Below are 20,000 nucleotides of genomic sequence, written 5' to 3' on the forward strand. Positions count from 1 at the left end.
TTGTTCATTAGAGATGATTAGTATAAAAATCTGTGAGACACCACTGCCCTGTCACGCGAAATGTTCTCTTCCGTTTGCCGTCCGCATCTCAAAAACGCGTGTGCTTAAGCTCCCTATTATGTATTTGCCCCCTGGGCATCCCATAATAGCTATTTGAAACAATAGAAATCAAAATGGCTGCTGTATCTGCAAAAAGGTCTATGACCTCCAAACCTACTTGTACTCCTGATTTTCTGCTTGGAATGGTATTTTGCAAAGTCCTGTACCATATTATGGATTCTTTCGTTTTTAGGCCCTATTCAGCATGAAATTGAGTGATAAGTGGAAGTTAAGGCTTGAAAGTTAAACATTATGATGGTAGTGCAATTTCATGTGGATAGTCGACATACTTGGAATATAGTTAGCTAACCACTATGCAGGCCTCACCCTCAACTGGAATTAGTGTAATGGTAATGTTCAATCTGGTATAGACAAATTAGTGTAATAATAATATTATTACTGTTGTAGTACTGTAGTTATAAGTTTAATCGTTGTCGTGGCAGGGGCAAGTAATTTGTAATTTATTGTTAATATTAATTGGAGTGTGGAAGGGAAATAAACAAAAAAAGTAACCAAACTTTCCAACAATGTTAAGCACCTGTTATATCCTGTGAGTGTCCAGTGTGTTTTATGATGGGAAATGTGCTTGTGTTATGCATACATTCATGTGAAACCAAGGACTGAAAGGCACATTTATTTTTTACTTTGTTTGAATGAAAACAATTATTATTGTCCCTGGATCCAAGTATAAAATGTCTTTGATGTAATATTATGTTAGCCATGGTGAGTGTGTTACACAATTATTATGTGAAAATGTGTATAGGTGTCTGGCTATTTGAAACTACTACATGTAATTAATCTTGACCTCTGAATGAAAGGATGCTGTTACAGTTGCGTTTTAAAAATAATTGAAAAAACTGTCGAGAACATCTAAACATGCTAAACTCAATGGAAATTTAACAGAAAAATCTAACTTGTGAATTTCTCAGTATGGTATACAAGAATGAAGTTTTGAAGCAAATAATGAAATATAATTACTATTGTAACTATCAAAATTCATTTGAATTTACTTTCAAAGCAACTTAATTATTGTCTGTACCGGTACTTTCAGAACGTTTCCATTTGATTTTGGCACAAAAAGTTTCTGGTTTCTGTTTGAAGAAAATAATTTTAATATTATTATCTTTGAAGTAAATCAAATAAGTTTTGTTTTTTTTTCCACTAACAATAATTTTCAATGTATCGTATGACTTGGAATTCTTTCCAATACAACGAGTTTGTTCCAAAATGCTTGATTAAATTAATGCCACTTCAGTCATTATGTTGAATACACTAAGTATGTTATTTGACACTTCTATGCAGTCTGTATAATTATCATTAATTTGAAGCAAATGCTGTAATAGTAGATTTGTAAATTGTGATTGACATTTTGTCCTTAACCCATTGACTCCTAAACTGCTCCGGCTAACTTAATGTTGTACCCAATTTGAACCCTTTGGGAATAAAACGCTTTGTTCCAGGTATTTCCATATCATTCAAATTTGAATGTTGCATTGTAATGAAATACCATACACAAAGAATCTTGACCCTGGAAGATTTGCCTTGGCCGATTTGGTCTATTGATGAGTAAAATTTCAATAACTATTCAGACCACTCAGTGCAGGAACCATGAAAGGGAATGGGGCTGGTCGGAGGGGCTTCAGCTGCCACACTTTCTGGTCTTACTGGTGGTGGGGCTTGCACAAAGGCAGCTAGTGCCTTTAGACTTATTAAAAGGGTGTATAATCACTCCACATTCAAGTGACTACCAATTTTAACACAAAAGGTATTTAACACTTTGAGATTGCTGTAAGACTTGGTCTGCTAACATTAAAGGTTGGTGAAGATTATTTACTTTTTAGCCAAGGTTGAAAAATAACATAACTATTTTTATTTAGCTGTAAGGTTAGTTGCCAGGCAAATGTATCAAGTAGTGGGCCCAATACTCATCGTTGAGTAGCCCGCGAATGCAGACGGTCGTTTCTCTCCCCCGAAAAATATTTTTCAGGGGAGAGAAACGACTGCCGAAAATATGTCTGCGTTCGCATGCTAATCCTTGAGGCACTCCTTTATAAAGAGATTTGCTGCTTACAAGATATGACATTGTTAACCCAATGTAGATCTCTATAGATTATTGTCAATTTCAAATTCTTCCACATGTGACTTTACTCAGATTTAAACAAATGCAAGATTTTATGCATTTCAGGGATCACAGAAAATTGACTAACCAAATTAAAAACATATTTTCAATGCTTCCTCTGGAAAAAATGTTTATTTACAACAAAAAGAACACCAGAGATTAGGTGCAATATTAAAAACATACATAGACCACAGTCTACAAACAAATTACAGTTGTTTCGCATACAAGTCGTTACGTACATACGTAACGCCCAGACAGTGAAAAAAATGTCATGTATAGGCAAATCGTGGGCTGGGCGAAACGACTTTAGGTGTAAGCGAATCACCGTGAGGGCGAAATGGCTTATACTGGTACAGTTTGAGTCAGACAAATATAAATCTCGACATCCAAAGCATGCAGTTCCTCCAATGTGCACTGAAGGGTCGCGTTCACGGTTTCACTAATACTTCAGTATTTCTATTAAATGCCTTCCATTCGTCACGCTTTATGATAGCCTAACAAAAGTACATGTACCCAAAATGTATCCGATGTCCTCGACAAGGTTGCGTGATGTGGACTTGTACACTTTGCCATATAGTACAAATTATTTACATAGTACCAATGTACCATAGTAAACTTCGTCTCTGATAGGAAAGACAAGACAAAGACAAGATACCGACCGCTTAAGTCGAAGGCTACGGTGAACCAGAAGGTTCCTCTTCCTTTAGCTTCTACCGTGCCAGGAAAGGAATAAGACAAAGTATTGGTTAATATTTGTCTTTGAAACAGGTGTAAATACGCGAGTTCCCCTTAGCTAGCTTTTCCATGAAATCTTCAATGCAGAAATAATGTTAATAAATGTGCAGATCTTCCCACGCAACATGGTGTTGTAACCTTAAATCGGTACAACCTTCCTACATATCTTCAATCAATGAAACAATCCACAATAATACGAATAGTAGCAATCATCTTTTCTTCTTCCTTTCTCTCAATCGTGTCGCCGTTGATTGTCCCGCAGAAGTTGCCTTCGCGTGGGGTTTTCGGTTTTTACCTTCCTTGTCGAGTACGGTGTCTTCTTCGTGGCCAGATTTCTCTGAGGGGACTACTACGATCGCTAAAATGCAAATAAGCTGGAAAATTCCACCAAGGAAAAGTCCATAATGAAGAACCATTTCCCAGAAAGACTTCGCTTCGACAACATCGTCCATGTTTGTTTGGCATTGATGAATACTACGTCGTGTAAAACTAACAAGGTTATATGAAGAATATCGCTCCGAAAATGGCGCCGAGTGAAACTCATAAACCATTTAAACCAGAAGATCATGGTTTGTCAGGAACATTTCGTCTTATAAATTACACCAAGCTTAAAGGGTGAGGGTGCAAAGTCCCTCAGGAGGAACTGCTCAAACTCCTTGAGGGACTAGGCGAGAAGAAAGGCGAGGGAAAAATAGGGGTGGGTATGGACAGTTGTGTAATACCAAGCCGACACAAGGGAATCAGCATCGTTCAGACAACAGATTTCTTCTATCCTCTGGTAGATGACCCTTACATGCAAGGCAAGATTGCCTGTGCTAATGTTCTAAGTGATCTTTATGCCATGGGAGTCACTGAATGCGATAACATGCTTATGCTTCTTGGAGTCAGTAATCAGATGACTTTGGTAGAACGACAAGTTATCACTCCACTTGTGATCAAAGGATTCAATGATTTGGCTTTGGAAGCTGGTACAGCAGTGAATGGAGGTCAGACAGTATTAAATCCTTGGTTTATTATCGGCGGAGTGGCTTCAAGTGTTACCTCTAACAACGAGTTTATCATGTGAGTTGTTGTTATGTTAGTTGACACGCGTTAAATTAAATTACCCGGTTGGCAATTACCCTCAAGGATATAATTTTTAAGAAAAGCAGAGGCCAAGTTTGTGGCAGTGCATTTAAGTTTTCTAGATAACCGATCCATCTTTCGTAGCCAAATACAGTACTATACAGTACTATATTGAAGGCTAGAAAGACGTGAGACCTTTTATGGAAATCTTTTCAACATTTATAGACTGGCTACTGGCCAGCATGGCTCCATCACAGGAAATTTTATAATGTCACGCATAAACAGTTCCATTTTCTCACGTGACTACAACTCTGTTCCACGTGGACTTTGCATCGCTGATTTTCTTGCAGATGATCAAGTATAATATTTCTGCTCATGCAAAATTTTTAAAGATACTTTATTCTCCCTTGAAACTCTATTGTCTTTCTTAATTTTCTTACATTTTAAATTTTGTTGGGTACGCTTTAGCTAATATCTTTCTTTGTGCAGAATACCTTGCCACTATTGTGTTCTAATGTAACGACATTATTTGAAGAATGAGGCAAATAACCCTAGGCATTCATGTGCAAATAGTTGGCCGGGTATTCTGTAGTTTAGTTTTTCTTTTGATTGTATTTTTTCCTGATTTTCTTGTTTTGTTGGTTAATATTTCATTGTATTTGTTTACTTGCCATCTTGCACTTATCTTGTTTGTAAATGAAGATAAATGATGGGAAAAAATCACATACATGACTACCCTGAGTGTTTATCTTGTTATTTCCAGGGAGAGTCCTCTAAATCACCTTGTAAATATTAACCCATTGACACCTCAAACGCCCTGCATGTTATGTCAGGGAAGTAAAGTAAAGAACAATCTCGTACAGAAAGAGAATAATAATGCTGTATTGAATTAATATTTGTATATATCCCAGGCCAGAGAATGCAGTTGTTGGTGATGTGTTGGTCCTTACTAAACCATTGGGAACTCAGATTGCCGTAAATGCCCACCAGTGGCTTGAGGATGTAAGTTACCCTGTCTCCCCTCACTTATTCTATTGTTAACCCAAAATTAATAGATTTTGCTCTGTCAATGGGTGTGGTTTAGGAGGCAGTGGTGTAAAAGAAATCAATAACAATTTTAGATGGTCCATCGGGTGATCAAGGTTGAAGTCAATGCTCATTTTGTCAAGCAGAAGGTGAAAAGGATACTTTTGTCATTTATAGCATAGTGTTCCTTCTACTTTAAACCCCTGCATCTTGGTTTCCAAAATGAACCTCAAGATTTGTTTTCTGGCACAGTCAAACTTAAGCACATCTATTTATGTTAACTGGTTGCCTTAGTTGTGTTCAGTTAAGTTTGACAAAATTGGCATGCATTTGTCTCATGATCACAGTCAAGCTGGTCATAATTTCTAAGATAATGACACAAGCTGTTTTGTAGTTCAGTGTTGAAAGAACTTTTTGCGATGCAAAGCAGTTTGTAACACATTTCCAGAACAGTCCCATGCCTCACCTTAACTCCACCGTGGGACAAACTTTTTCCGGTATTTTTTAAATTCTACATCTCACTAAAATAGACCTAATCGGCCAACTCAATGTTTTACCCAATTCAAATCTCCCGGGATTAAGATTCTATGTGAATTGTATTTGCATGATTATGTAGTATTCATATTTAAATGATATGGAAATTATTCCCAAAGGGTTTGAATTGGGTACAACATTCAGTTAACCGATTAGGTCTACTGGAAGGTTGCAGTGAAAAATGGATAATCTTTTTGCAAGGGTTGAACAGTCTTATCTCAGCAATTTTTTTTGGAAGTTTGAGGCACATTAAAGTTTGACTGTATTCCGGAAATTTGCTTTAGAAATCCTTTGTTTTTATATGGAGATTCATATCAAAATAACTGTCAAACATCTACTAAAATGGTATTTTAAACATATGTTTATTATCCTTGTTGCCTCAAAACGCCAAACATACCGTTTTAAATCATCACTCCATTTATTCTCGTTCCAGAATAGGGTCAGTTGAACGCACCCCACATGAAATCATAGAATGGTTGGCAACAAACTATGTTATTGTTGGAACAATTCTCATAAACTGCAAAATCATAAATGATATTTACTTTTACTACAGCAACTTTGTTTTTTGTTTTTCAATCTTCACACCTCTGTTCTAACAGGCCAAATGGTGGGATCGTATCAAAGACGTCACAACCCCAGAAGAAGTAGAAAAGGCGTATGAGGATGCAATGCAGTGCATGGCCAGGCTGAATCGTAATGCTGCTCGATTGATGCATAAATACAGTGCTCATGGTGCTACAGATGTGACAGGATTTGGAATTCTTGGCCATGCTAGAAATTTAGCTGCCAATCAGAGATCTGACGTGTCCCTGGTTTTACACACTCTTCCTGTTTTGGCAAACATGGTCAAAATATTTAAGGCATGTGGAATTAATTTCAAGTTACTAGAGGGATTTTCAGCTGAGACATCAGGTGTGTCATTTATTATGTCCAGACATGCAAGTAATTAGATGGCTGCCCAATTTTAATATCCAACATGAATAGGACACTTCGGAAAATACCATAATACTCTTTGTTTGTTTGACTCTCCAAATTTTGCACAAGCTTCTCTTACACGTAGGACTTACAATGGTTCCAAGAGAAAAACAAAAACAAAAACAATGCTTATGTTAGTGTTAGGGTTAGCATTATTCATTTATTAGGTTAAGGTGAATCCAGCAGTATATTTTTACGTAAAGAGCAGGGTTTAGGGCATATTTTGTGATTGTCAGCATTCCTATAAACAACTGATCTTGAAGTTGGGTAAAAAGCTAGGGAGGACACTTTGGGATGCTTATCAAAACTAGTATCGCTGGACATTTCTGTCGCAGACTGAGATAACTTTCTTTATACATTAGAGAATGCATGCAGGTTACTTTCTTAATGTAAATAACTGTTCCTTTTGTCGTTACAAAAATCATCAGTTTTGTTATTTCAGTAACGGTTACAGGTGTCAAAGAAATGACAAGCTGGTTTGTTTTTATGCACGTTTAGGGTCAACCATGTTGTCAAGGACAATCAGATAGTTAATTAGGAACCTTATGTCAACTTCTACTTTGAAGAAATCACACCCTATTATGTGATTTGTATTTTTGATTACTTATTTTTAGGGGGTCTGCTAATTTGTTTACCACGAGACAAGGCAGAGAGTTATTGTGATGAACTCAAAGCTTTGGATGGACAACCGGCATGGATTGTTGGCGAAGTGGTGCCTGGCAACCGGGAAGCAAGAATAGAAATTGATCCAAAAATAATTGAAGTCAAGCTAGGCTAGGAAACTAGTGAACTTTGCTGCAAAAAAGAAAGTAACACGTTGTGCACTACCATAAAGTATATCTGTTCTTGATTTTAAAGAAAAATGCTTGAAATTCTTTGCCTGTGACATCATTGGGAAAGTATTTTGCACATTGATGGCAACAAGGTTTGAGCAGCTTGTTACTGTGTTACTGTAATGCATGAATGCCAATCTCCCCAGCAATACTTAAGTGCTGTATTATATGAAGCTTTTTGGGGAAATAATCAGTTAACCTGAAAAGCTGAGGTCTTCATACACAAGGAGAATCTTAAGCTGCTAGGGCATATATTTGTATCGCACAATTTGGCATTCCTGCATAACAGAATAAGACCTCATGCAATTTTTCACATCCAAAATGGATTGTCACATGGGATTGAGTCGGTTTCCTCTACTAAATGGCTGCAATATTGTATCTCAAAACCTTTTTTTTTCCTTTGTGAAATTGTTATACATTGTAGTAATGTTATGTTGGTTCAATTCTTTCAGGATTTTCGGTAAATGTGAGATTATATAAAATAAAAAGGTTCCCACAGACAAGTAAAAAATAATTATTGTCTTGTGTTAGAGTAAAATCTCATTGTGTGAAGGGTGAAAGGGGACATAAATGTTGGTAACCCTTTGGCTCTGTAGGGGTTCTCATTAATGAGTAACATTGCCCAGCATTTAATATCAGAGGACTGTGTGCTCTTTATTCTACATGAATTACAATCTTTAGATAACAATTATTAACTTCAAATTCACTAAACAACTGCTTCACACTCTTGAATATTGACATGCATACAATTTTTTCCTCATGGTCTTTCTCACACTACAAGCATGTCATGTGACACTGTTCTTTCTGTCAATCAAGTCAGAAGTGTTCAAATGCATAATGCTGAATGATGTCACACAACCTCTTGTTCTCAATAGAGTAAAATTAATCAAAGTCATGTGTGGCATAGGAAAGGTTAAAGGGAACAATATTATTGTCATATTTGGGTGGCCTCTGAAGTTGGTAACCGTTGCACCCAGCATGTTCCCCATTGATGACTAAATAAGTGTCACTCTTTTGAGGCAAATGGTTGAAAAAACACTTTTGAACCAAGGAAAAAAATCAAATTAAAACACAGGACAAATAAACTTATATACATTATTTAACCCATTGACAAGTAAAACTGGAGTTAGAGTAAAATCTGTTAAGTTACACTCATAGGGGTCAATGGGAAAAGAACTTTTTTTGGAGCGTCTAGTTGTCTAGCAGCTGCCCGGGCACTGTAACACTGTACACTGAAATCAACAAATTAACACAAATCATATGTTGGTTTTTGAGGAGAGGGGGAGTAGCCAGAGAAAAACCTCTCGGAGAAGAGTCTGGGAATCACACCCAGGCCACATTGGTGGGAGGCAAGTGCTCTCACCACTACACCAGCCCTGCACCCCAGCGACGTTTTTTAGTAGATGTTGGGGTTGTTAAAGTACATGTACACACCCTGTTCAAAACGAGTAGGTGACATACATACATGTAGTCATTGGGTTTGTGGCCTTGCCTCTTTATGGATAGGAACATCTTTCACTTCCTAATTGATTGTGAACTGCAAGTCAAGTGACATGGCCAAAGAACCCCAAACGATATTGTTAATTAGTCCTAAAACGCTTGAGGTTAGTAACTAATATATGTAAGTTTCTTCGCTACATTGAAACCTCTCCGATACCAGTGCATTGCAAAATGTAATATTATCAGTTCTTTAATAACAGGTGATCATAAATGCTGTTGTTTTTTGGGTTAAAAGCAAGCAAACATTGTCTCTTGACCAGCTTTAAATCTAACTCTGAAATTTTAAATACTGTTATCATTGCAGTCCATTTAATGTTACACTAGCTCCTTTGGGATGGTAAAACAGGCAAAATGAAAAAAAAAAAGAAGAAATGATCAAAGATTATGACAAAGGCTACTTAAGAATGATCGACTGACAAAGCTTTCACCGAATCCTTAACCCATTCATTCAGCAGGCACCAAGGATGCCCCCAGTTGATGGGTAAAATCTATAAGTCTCACTCCCAGGAGTCAAAGGCTTAAGTGAAGTGAAGCATAGTTAATAGAGGGGACTGGTTTGGAAGCTCGGCAAACATCAAAGGAGCAAACAAAGATGCCAAGATTTAGGTTGGAAAGTCCAGGACTGTGCACAATCTTTTGTTTTGGGCTTATACATGAATTACGTAACCAACACGTTTCTATTGCTTAATTCCTAAGTATGGAGTAAACAACTATTGTGATTTGTGCACGGTCAAGGCCAAAAAAGAGAACAAAAATCTGCAACAGAGGAAGTTGTCGGGTTTCATAACCATTACTGTCTATTAACTATGAGTGAAGTGAACTGAAATATCTGTCTTAGTTATGAATGACTGACTCAGAAAGCTTCCACCAATCCTTAGTGAAGTGAAGTACAGGTATTAGCCGCCACTCCCCTTGGGGCTTTTCAGGACACATTTACAATTCTGCTTGGGGGCCAAGGCAAGATCTTACTCCTTGGAGCCAATGGTTAAAATTACACTGATGGGCCTTATGTTCTTATGCAAAATAACCATTTTTGGTCTTTATTAGGGCCAACACAGTGGCAAAAATGACTTTTGAAGTGAACTGTAAAGAACACAGATAACACAGAACTGCAATTATTAATGAATTTTTAAACCAGACACACTTTTGCTTTGATTTTTATGTCTGCATGTAATCTCCACTCTGTGCTGTGACCTTTTTCTACAGCTGACCTGGTTGCCCTCTCATAAAAAGAACTGGCAACATTTGATTGGATGTCTTACTTTGATTTACATTGTTAGATATACCTTAGATGATTGTCGAATGTAGCATGCTGTATCCTAGAGTATGGCTCATAAATTAGAACATTAATATTATTTTGCTGAGCGATTATTTGTTTTCTTGGGCTGTACTCTAAGTTACAGCAATTTGCGGCTCTTGTACTATAAAAGTACGGAAAACAATCTGGGCCACAACTTACAGTACAGCCCTAAAACTTGGTAGAGTACTTGGCCTTGGTGAGACTCAGTATTATGACTGGCTGGACAATTACCCCGCTCACTTACTCTCCACAACACTATAAAATAACCCTTTTAGTCAAAGGCTTCCCCAGGATTTAGACCCCTAAACCTTTTCCTCATAAGCAAATGTCTTCGAAATGAACACGGACCATGATCATCGTCATCTTTATCGCCCCTCTTCATCTGCAGAAATCCAATGGTTGATTTACAAGAAGCCCATTGTTTTTCGAGATATTTTACTCTCTCTTCTACCAATTGCTGAGCGTACCTTGGCTCTAACTGACAGAACAGTTCATTTTTTTTTAGTGTTTCCCAGTTTGCCTCTTGGGATACAAACCTTGACATGCAGCGGTGAATCAATTCATCGCTTAACTGGTGTCTCTGAGCCATAACAACAAACTCTAAAGCTTCTTCCTTTGTCATATTTTTTAGGAGAAAGTACTTTTCACATCGAGCTTTTAACGTGTCCAGTTGGTACTCACAAGATAACTCTAACAAAGAAAAGCAGTTTTCTTCATTGATACGATGCTCAACGTAAGGATAAATAGCGCGAAGCATTTCTTCTATTTCTTCTGCCTTTTTCCCAGGGAGCGGAATTTCTAAGGCGTTCTTTTCACGGAAGTCAGACGAAAGCATTCTGTCGAACACGGGTGAACACATCGATAAAATACAGCGATGGACATGAAAACGTTTGCATTGGACCACAAGTACCAAGTCACTCATCTTCCAAGGCCGTGAGAAATCGAGTTCTGGTTTACATGTGGACATTTTTGGAGTAGACGCTTCTGGGGCGCTGGCAGCCGCCATCTTACCTTTTCGTTGATACGATTGACATCTGCGATGCACGTGACTTCCGGTGTCCTACATTAGGGAATGACGTTAGGGAATTACATTAGGGAATTACATTAGGGAGCTTAATTAAGCGTTTTTGAGACGCGAACGGCAAACGGAAGAGAAAATTTTGCGTGCCAGGACAGTGGTGTCTTCACGATTTTTATATTAAACATCTCTAATGGACAAAAGATACTTAGCAATGTAAATGTGGTTGTGTGAAAACAGGTTAAATGGGAAAACAGCTCACTTCCGGTTGCCGTCCGCGTCTCAAAAACTCGCGTGCTTAAGGAGGCTCGAAATAGTTTCTCTCTTTTTCAATCAAATAAACATATTCTGTCCTTAGATACAGTTAGGGTAATCATATGAAGGCGAAATCTGGCCAGGGTATTAAGTACCCATCGTAGATTTCTCACATTATATTTTCCTCCAAAATAACGTTACCATGGCAACGATGTTAGGCATTTATTTGAGCCCTAAAATCAACTTATGTTGCATTTACGCATGCGTCACCCACTCATTCGAGTGCACGCGCGAGTTGAGCTGAAGGTCAACACAAACGGATTTAAATGACCATTAAATCGTTTGTGTAGAATTTTCGTAGTTTTCATGAATAGGAGATGTCTATTTATATTCATGTCTATAGAAATTAGAAGAAAGGAGAGCGAAATTAGTGTTATTTGCTAATTTCTTGTGACCCATTTGAATCACGAGCTGACGCGAGCAGCTCACGAATTGCGTGTGTGGGTACGCGCGCGCGCTCAGCTGAAAACCCTTTCGAGCCTCCTTAAGCCCCCTCTTTTTAAGAGATCTACGACGGCGACGGTCGACGAAAACGTCACCTCAAGATATAACTTGGCAGGTGCAGCACGATTATTTATGCTCTTTTAACCAATGATAGTACTGTTTTGTGGCGATGTCGTAGTCGTTGCCGACGCCGTTTCTTAAATTCCCCATTGCGCACGCCGGGACAGTGGTCTGTCCTAGATTTTCAAACTGATCGTCTGTAACAGTGAAAAGATACTTACAAATATAAATGTGGTATTGTCAAGACACGTTAAAAACGAAAGCAGCTAACTGCCAGTTGACGTCAGAAGCCCAGCGAGTGATTTCTTTGTCTTAGCGCGCCTTGGCTCGATGTACAGTGTAAGCAATCTTGTTTCGAAGATTGTCAAAGGCCGGTGCACACGAGGGAGCTTGCTCCCGCAGCACGTTCCTGCAACACGCTGCCGGAGCAAAGCTCCCTCGCCTGCACCAACGATTTCTAGCAAAAAAAATATGTTGCGCAACAAAACTTTTGCTCCCGAGTTTTGCTCCCTCATATCAAACTGGTTTGATATGAGGGAGCAAGCTCTAGGGGCAAATCTGTTGCACGAGTCTGTTTCAGGAACGAGCTCCCTCGTGTGTACTGAAATTTGCATGGCGTGTCTCCAGTTGGCCAATCAAATTGGCGTATTTTTTTCATCCACAACAGTTCTCATGCCCCAATCGGGTTGTTTGATCATTCAGCTCCCTCGTCGTGTCCTTCGTGTGTACTGGTTGGGGTACTTACCCGGGAGCGTGTTTCGGGAGCGTGTTTCAGGAGCAAGCTCCCTCGTGTGTACCGGCCTTAAAGCCCGCTTGGGGGCTGGCTGCGACGGATGTGGCTCTTTTGGTATGGAATACCGTTTGTATTAAAAATACTTCTTGTCATATATAAAACTTATTGCTCTTTAAATACATAAAACTTGCTACAATTTATAAAATTTGTCACGCCGTATATAAAACATATTTGAAAATATAAAACGTGTTTGAAAATGTAAAACTTGTAACGCCATATATAAAACATGTTGCAATAAAACTTTAATATCATGCTATATAAAAAATATAACATGATCAAAAGTAAGACACAAACAGCAGTGATAAACATATTGAACTTGTTCATTTCGATTATGACTTAACGTTTCTTATGTGCTCTACATACATTTTCAAAAGTAACCGTTGAAATTTAAAACAGCTATTTATGTATAACAAAGCGGATGATTTTATAAAAATATAACATGTCACGCAATACGCTATTGGAACCCAGTACCGCGCCAAAGGGCGAGAAGGAGGCGATGAACTTGAGTTTCCAGGATTAGTGGACCTCTTTGAGACACTATCAAGTCTTGCTGATGGTCCTAGAGACCAAAACAGAGTGGAAAGGCAAAGAGGTAATCAAAACGACATAAGTGAGTCGCTGTCTCGATTATTAGAGCAAAGTGAAGCAATCACCGTCGGTAGCCTTACGCGACGTCGTCAATTCAACAGCTCTGCGTCACTGATGTCCTTATTGGCAGCAACCCGGAAAGATTTGCTACAAGTAGAACAATGAAGCTGGGCCTCAGTGATCATGATCTGATCTATGCTATATGGAAGCAGAAGACCACTAGACCTCAACCTAAGCTCATTGAATATCGTAGTGTGAAGGGCTTCGACAATGAACGTTTCCTAGCTGATCTTGGTAAAATCCCCTGCGCAGACTGCATATATCTTCGCTGATATTGATGATATTTGTGAGCACTGGTACCAGCTGTTCATCGATGTAGTGGACCAGCAGATGCCATACAAAAAGAAGTATATCCGAGGAGACCAGCTGCCGTGGATAACCTCTGAAGTCTCTTTTGCAATCCACCACACTTCAAGCTCTTTTCAGACCGCGTCAAACCACCTCCGGAGTGTTAATTATAAGAGAGATGAAGTTGTCAGGTTTAACTACAGATCATTTTCAATGTCACGCAAAAAAAAAAAAAATCGAAACCGTTCAATGAGATAAGACAAAAACTTGGAATGTTGGAGGAGACAAATTCATAAATCACCTCACCAATTCTCAGGTCTGTGCGCTACAGCGTTTCTGAGTTATTTGTCGAAGCGTTTCGCGCAACTTTATAGAGTTTATAATCCTGGAAACTCAAGTTCTCGCCCTTTTCTCGCCCTTTGGCGCGGTACTGCGAGTTCCAATAGGCGTATTGGATGACATGTTATATTTTATATATGGCGTGACAACTTTTATATTTTCGTTTTATATTTTCAAACAAGTGCTATATACCGCGCGACAAGTTTTATATTTTGTAGCAAGTTTTATGTATAAGCTAAGATGTTTTGTTTAAAGAGCAATAAGTTCTATATATGTAATGATAAGTTTTATGTATGACAACATGTATTTTTGATACAAACGGCATTCCATAGTTTGGTGCCTGCTTTCGTGCTTGGACGTTTGGAGACTGGTTGCACCGATGGAATATCGTCGTCCGAGTCACCGAGGTGTTTCTGCGGAGACTTGATTAGCGAGATAGGCGGAGGGCTGTCTCTCATTTCGACATGGCGATGAGTTTGTTATCACCAAGGTTGGCCATCTAATTCTGATAAGAAGTGTTTTCGGAAAATTTAGTGGCTTTCTTCGTCAGTTGCTCTGAGCTTGTTGTGCTCGTGTGGTTGCGAGCGGGAGTTTAAAAAAAATGCTGTTGGGTTCCCCTTTTTATAGCCCTCGAGGGACGCACAGTTAGGGAAAATGAACCAATGGGAAGCTAGTGATTTTGATCCTTTCAAAGTTCCATCCGTTCTTTTGTTAGCCCTTTATTTACAAGAAAATGGATGCCAACTGAACGCAGAAAAGGATACCGAAATCCCTGCAAACCCGCGTGGTGTCTGAACAAGCTTTTGGAAGCCGTTGAGTAGACTGACTATACACAGACTGACTATACCGGCGGTTTAGTCTGTCTGCGAAAACAGGCTACATTCTGCACGAAAATTCGAAGGAACTTTGCGGTGCAATAATGCGGATTAATGATAAAGGAAAGTTCAAATTTGCGCATAAGAATTTTAAATGTGAACCAAACGTTTCGAGGGTACTCCCTCTTCATCAGTGGTTTGAAAGCAACTGAAAAATGCACGTGTAACGTAAAGTTCAAATAAAAACAAAGATCGCAACGTTTACAGCGCACGCTCACTTTAAATGAAACCAAAGTCCACAATTTGAGTCCACCTGGATGTAGGCTGCGGTGTTTGAAAATCATCCTGGCCTCAAAAGTACGTCTGTCTGTGGCATCCCTGAAACCCGAACAGATTACCGTTATGTCAGTAATCCGTGACGGCAGTTGCCGCCCTCCACCCAAGAGCACCCCAGGCTGGTAGGGGAATGTTTGGGTGCCCATACACCAATTTTTAACCTTAAATTTTAATTTTTATCCTAAATATTTCTTATTTCGCCCAATCTTACAACAAGACAAATCGGAGAGTCTGCGGAAAATATTGTGTCGGTGACGGCCATGTGCTAGTCAGCTGCAAACATTCCAGTTTAAGCCCATCTCTTTCCTGCAAAGGAGGATTTAAGATAGAAATGGACGAAATTGGTCCAAAAATACCGACCGTTTCAAACCTAGGAAGACTTCGATTCAGTGCTGTGTTTTGCACGAAGGGTCTATCTAGCTGATGTGTCTAGGGTCCGAAGATTTAAAAAGGAACTTTCCCAACCATTGACTTAGCAAAAAGAAAGGAAGATCAACCAGCGATTGCAAGTGATCAATAGAGAGAAAAGGTGCATTGTGAATTGATATGTTCGCACGGGTGAGCCGGTGCTCTCGATCGATAGCTTCGTTCTATGCCATATCGTTTCAAGTCAGAGCGTTCCACTTTTACAATGACGATGAATGAAGACTTCCTTTTTTTTTTTTAAAACTCGCATATGTAAGAATACGCGGATAATTAAACTTGAGTTTAGAGCAAACTTTAATAATATGTTTATATATAATAATGCTAAGATGGCTACAGGAACTTACCAAAGAATCAAAACTATTTCCGGTAACTGTAAGTGTAAACCAAATGGTCGGTAAACGATTGTCTCTATTAACAAAATCATCATCATCATTTTATTTAGTAATGCAGGTTACAATGATGGCAGGCAATGAGGCTGATGTGTCCCTACATACAATAACTAATAAAATGTGGAACAATGAACAAAATAATTTATGTAGGAAATCCTATGATGTTTAAGTCTACAGCTAACTATAATTAAGTTAGAAATAAATTCAGTGGCAAATTAATTAAATGAAGTTCATCGAAAAATTAAGCCTACGCCTAAAACTAGAAACTATGCAGCAATGTAATAATACTTAAGAACGTACAAAATTTCGGTGTTTCATAGCTATCATGGGTGCTTCGAATGAGAAGCTATTTATGTTTTGTGAGAGCCTACGTAAAATATTTTTAAAAATATCTTTTTGAACGTTTAAATTAAAATTTATCAACCTATTAATAAAGTTCCAGATTACCGGACCTCTGTATTGTGCTGATTCCTTTCCCACTTTGTACTTCACCCTCGGGATTTCAAACTGTAAACCACCCCAACGCGAAGGTCTGTTGTTTAACCTCAAATTAAAAGGGGGAATATAACGATGTATCATTAAAAACATCGTACATCAGGAGAAGGAGTCTTCTTTTATATATATAAGAAATTGGCAGCCAATTTGGCTTTACAAGGTTTTCATCCTGGTAGATAACTCGTGTGGCTCTCGCTTGAACAGGTTTAAAGAGTCCATAATAGAAGAGCTGCAGTTTCCCCAAACCACAATACCATAGGTTACTGCTGGTAAAAGGGATTTGAAGTAAATTTCTTCCAGGAAGCTTCCGGCTTAATTCTTTTTAATGCACCCACTCTGTGCAAAAGATTTCTTCACATGGCCTACATGCGTTGCCCATGTAAGTTGTCAGCAACTAATCCCAAACATGTAGTGTGATTCACAACGTTAATAAAATAATTTCAAAGTACATTGGAGGGGCAGGCAGGGCCAGTGAAACTTGTTTTGCTAAGGATCACAACTTCCGATTTTATGGGATGGATACAGAGTTTGTTCATTGTACGCTAAAGCAGAAGTTGCTCAAGAATGCTATTTAATTGTAAGCAGACCTGATGTACATTTCGTCACATCCTTCCTCTTACAAAAAAAAAAGAGCAAAACAATGCATGGCTATAATATTGATAATAATAAACAAAAGAAACTTGTGGTGCTACAAAGAATACTAAAAAAACCTCAAAGAGTTCGTTTCGATTTGCATTGCGTTCAGAGTCAGCAGAGTGTAAATATTCGCAAGTCAATGAGGAACAAAGTCGCTCCAGTGAGCAGGAGTCTTGCGAATTCGTTAGTGCAATCTGCGGAGGCCTTGCATTTGTGTAGCTGGTTCCTGATCTTAAAGTACCGGGTCGCAGGATGTCTTGGTTGATGGTTCTGGTGTCACAGTTTCCGTCTCGGTGACCTCCGGAATGGGAGGTTCCTTAGAAATGACCACTCGACGGCAGTTCCGCCGGTAAACCGATCCGTTGACTCTTACTTTGTACCTACGAGGACCAACCGAACCCAAGCAGGTGCCAGCGCTCCACGCTTTCTGTCCTGGGAATTTTATGCGTACTGTCTCTCCCTGAAGAATAGGCCGAAGTGGTTTTGTGTGCTTGTAGTAAAACCGCTGTCGGGCTTTCTTGTCCATGATTGCGCGCGACTCCTCCTCTGTGGATTATCGGGGCTGCAAAAAGGGTATTAGCGGCAGGAAGCAGGGTTTTGCAGCGACGGCTCATCAGGCGCTGAGCAGGGCTCGTTCGGTAGGAGTGTTTCGCTGGTCACAGCGCCCGGAATTCTGACTGGCAAGACTCGCGGCATTTGGTAAAGAGGCGTTTTACCGTTTAAACGGCGTTCTTTGCTTTTCCATTGGACTGTGAGTTGAAACACCAGGATTTCGCAAACACTACGAATGAGCGGCTGCAAATTGAGGGCCCTTGTCAGTGACGAGTACGTCAGGGATGCCATATGTAGCTAATACAGCCTTCATTTCTTTAATGACGCTACGGGACATCACTAAGTTTATGCGTGCAACTTCCATGAAGTTGCTATAGTAGTAGGTGATGACGAGCAAGGTGCGGTTATCCAGCTCGCAAAGGTCGGCAGCAACTTTTGCCCAAGGTCTGGCTATAAGGTTGTGCTGTAGGAGGGGTTCTTTCCTCTGTTCCATACGAGTGTGTGGAAGCAAAATTCCCAATATTTCCGGCCAGGATTGAACTGGCGACCTGCCGCGTGTTAGGCGGATGTGATGACCACTACACTACGGAAACCACTATATACCATACACAAAAGAAGGTAACACATTTACTCTTTACACGGTACAAGTAAAGAGTCAAATATTTGCGGCGTTCCCACATCGGGAATCGAACCCAGGCCACGGCGGTGAAAGCGCCGGATCCTAACCACTAGACTATGTGGGATTGCGCTCTTGGTTTTGCGAGGTTGCTTGTGGTTTCCCGTCGCCAGTAATTCATTGCCGCCGACAAACCGTTGCGCAATCAGTCTGGAGCATCCAAAGAGTTGTTTAAATGAGGCTGCACTTCACCGTAGATCAGTTTTCCTTTTTATTTTCACCTGTGCAAAACGCTGTTGTAAAGTGATCAACGGGCAACAACCCGTTTTTCGAAACATATATGTTACCTCGACACTACTTTGGACCAAGCTCCTATTCTGAAAACGTGCAAGAGGTTGTGATTTTATTTGGCTGGAAAAACTCAAATAGTCCGATGAACAGAGGACCCATACTAGAATTCCCCTTTTCGACGACTCTGCAAAGCAGAATACCATTTTCTGGAAGTGGAAAATTTCATTATATACTCTGTCTTGGATAATTGTTTTGACATGACATGTCGGCGTCCATGTTAGCGTTCCAAAACAAAGAACAGCCATGACGGTGTAGCAAACTAATCCTTCAAGAATAGCTGTTATTACAACTGAGCCCACGTGTCAGCGGTGTTAGTTTCAGAAGGCGCCAAAACGAGGCTTTCGGGTCGAAATAAGATTTTTTTCCCCAAGCAATGTGTAATTTCTTGATTCTTGACCCTTTGCTTCGTTAATTTATCGTGAAAAGTATGGCTAGACACTGTACAGTATATGAATGTGTTAACCGAAGTAACAATCTCAAATGTGCAAAACTATCGAAGCAATCTTTGCCAATAAACAAACGGAACTCTTTCTTCTGAGAAAAACTTAACTCTGGATAGAAACTCAATTTTTTTCGTATTTCGCACGCTAAATCTCTTACTCTTCCAGCTTCTGATCGTTGACCCGAAAGCCTCGCTTCCGCGCGCTCTCAAACGAACACAGCTGAAACGTGGACTCAGCTATTAATCTCGTACCCAGATCTCCCAGTTTTTGTCATACGGAAGGGAGATCTGGTAAAGTTCGATTTCGAGCATGCTCAGTGCCAGTGAGGCCCGAAATACGGGCTTTTCTATCACTGCGCATTTTCGTACTCTCTGTTGTGATTTTGGGTGATTTTGCGGAACAAACATGGATTTCGAGAGTATTCTTGAAGAGATTCTTTTGGGTAGAGGACAAGGAAACCTCAAACTTAAGCCGAAACAGAAAGAAGCGCTACGGTCGAGATTGTTTAATTATCGGAGCAACTGCAGAATCACTGAAACGAGCGCTTCGGCTTAATCAATAAATGAGTGCTATTTTCTTCACACGATCGCGTGCAAAGTGTAGTTAGCCAAACCGTAAATTGAAAGCTAAAATGTTAAAGAGGATTTAGGCCTAATCACTGCAACGAATGCTTAGGCTTTATCAGTAAACGAGTGCTATTTTCTTCACACAATCTCGTGAAAAGTGTAGTTAACCAAACCGTAAATTGAAAGCGAAAATGTTAAAGAGTGCTTAGACCTAATCACTGCAACGAGCGCTATTTTCTTGACACGATCTTGTGAAAAATGTAGTTAATCTGACCGTAAAATTC

General features: G+C 39.4%; 3 protein-coding genes and 2 non-coding genes across 5 annotated transcripts in view; 2 read left to right on the forward strand and 3 right to left on the reverse strand.

Moving 5' to 3' along the window:
* LOC138009508 (uncharacterized) overlaps window positions 1–627 on the forward strand; it is an 8,341-nt gene extending 7,714 nt beyond the window's left edge. The window contains exon 2 of the mRNA XM_068856559.1: window positions 1–627. This exon is cut by the window's left edge and continues 1,791 nt beyond it. The gene's annotated coding sequence lies outside the window, so the exon portion shown is untranslated.
* Window positions 628–1,956: 1,329 nt separating this feature from the next.
* Window positions 1,957–7,900, forward strand: LOC138009509 (inactive selenide, water dikinase-like protein). Its single transcript, XM_068856560.1, has 4 exons — window positions 1,957–4,015; window positions 4,930–5,020; window positions 6,178–6,490; window positions 7,168–7,900. The coding sequence occupies exons 1-4, from the start codon at window positions 3,657–3,659 to the stop codon at window positions 7,329–7,331; spliced, it is 927 nt and encodes a 308-aa protein (XP_068712661.1). The 5' UTR covers window positions 1,957–3,656; the 3' UTR covers window positions 7,332–7,900.
* A 1,160-nt stretch (window positions 7,901–9,060) lies between these two features.
* LOC138009510 (BTB and MATH domain-containing protein 38-like) lies at window positions 9,061–11,222 on the reverse strand. Its single transcript, XM_068856563.1, has one exon. It carries the CDS (start codon window positions 11,190–11,192, stop codon window positions 10,458–10,460), a length of 735 nt encoding a protein of 244 aa, XP_068712664.1. The 5' UTR covers window positions 11,193–11,222; the 3' UTR covers window positions 9,061–10,457.
* A 7,038-nt stretch (window positions 11,223–18,260) lies between these two features.
* Trnav-aac (transfer RNA valine (anticodon AAC)) lies at window positions 18,261–18,333 on the reverse strand. The gene has a single exon. It is a non-coding gene; the product is annotated as a tRNA-Val (tRNA).
* Window positions 18,334–18,411: 78 nt separating this feature from the next.
* On the reverse strand, window positions 18,412–18,483 carry Trnae-uuc (transfer RNA glutamic acid (anticodon UUC)). Its single transcript has one exon. It is a non-coding gene; the product is annotated as a tRNA-Glu (tRNA).
* Between the last annotated feature and the right edge of the window lie 1,517 nt (window positions 18,484–20,000).

This window comes from Montipora foliosa, chromosome 7 (assembly GCF_036669935.1).
Source record: "Montipora foliosa isolate CH-2021 chromosome 7, ASM3666993v2, whole genome shotgun sequence".
In the NCBI taxonomy this organism is placed as follows: domain Eukaryota; kingdom Metazoa; phylum Cnidaria; class Anthozoa; order Scleractinia; family Acroporidae; genus Montipora; species Montipora foliosa.

Bases quoted from the DNA above. Each gene is read 5' to 3' on its own strand.
- LOC138009510 (XM_068856563.1), bottom strand. From the start codon at position 11,192: ATGGCGGCTGCCAGCGCCCCAGAAGCGTCTACTCCAAAAATGTCCACA.
- LOC138009509 (XM_068856560.1), top strand. From the start codon at position 3,657: ATGGACAGTTGTGTAATACCAAGCCGACACAAGGGAATCAGCATCGTT. The intron at 4,016-4,929 runs GTGAGTTGTTGT...TATATATCCCAG, and splicing joins TCTAACAACGAGTTTATCAT to GCCAGAGAATGCAGTTGTTG. The intron at 6,491-7,167 runs GTGTGTCATTTA...ACTTATTTTTAG, and splicing joins ATTTTCAGCTGAGACATCAG to GGGGTCTGCTAATTTGTTTA.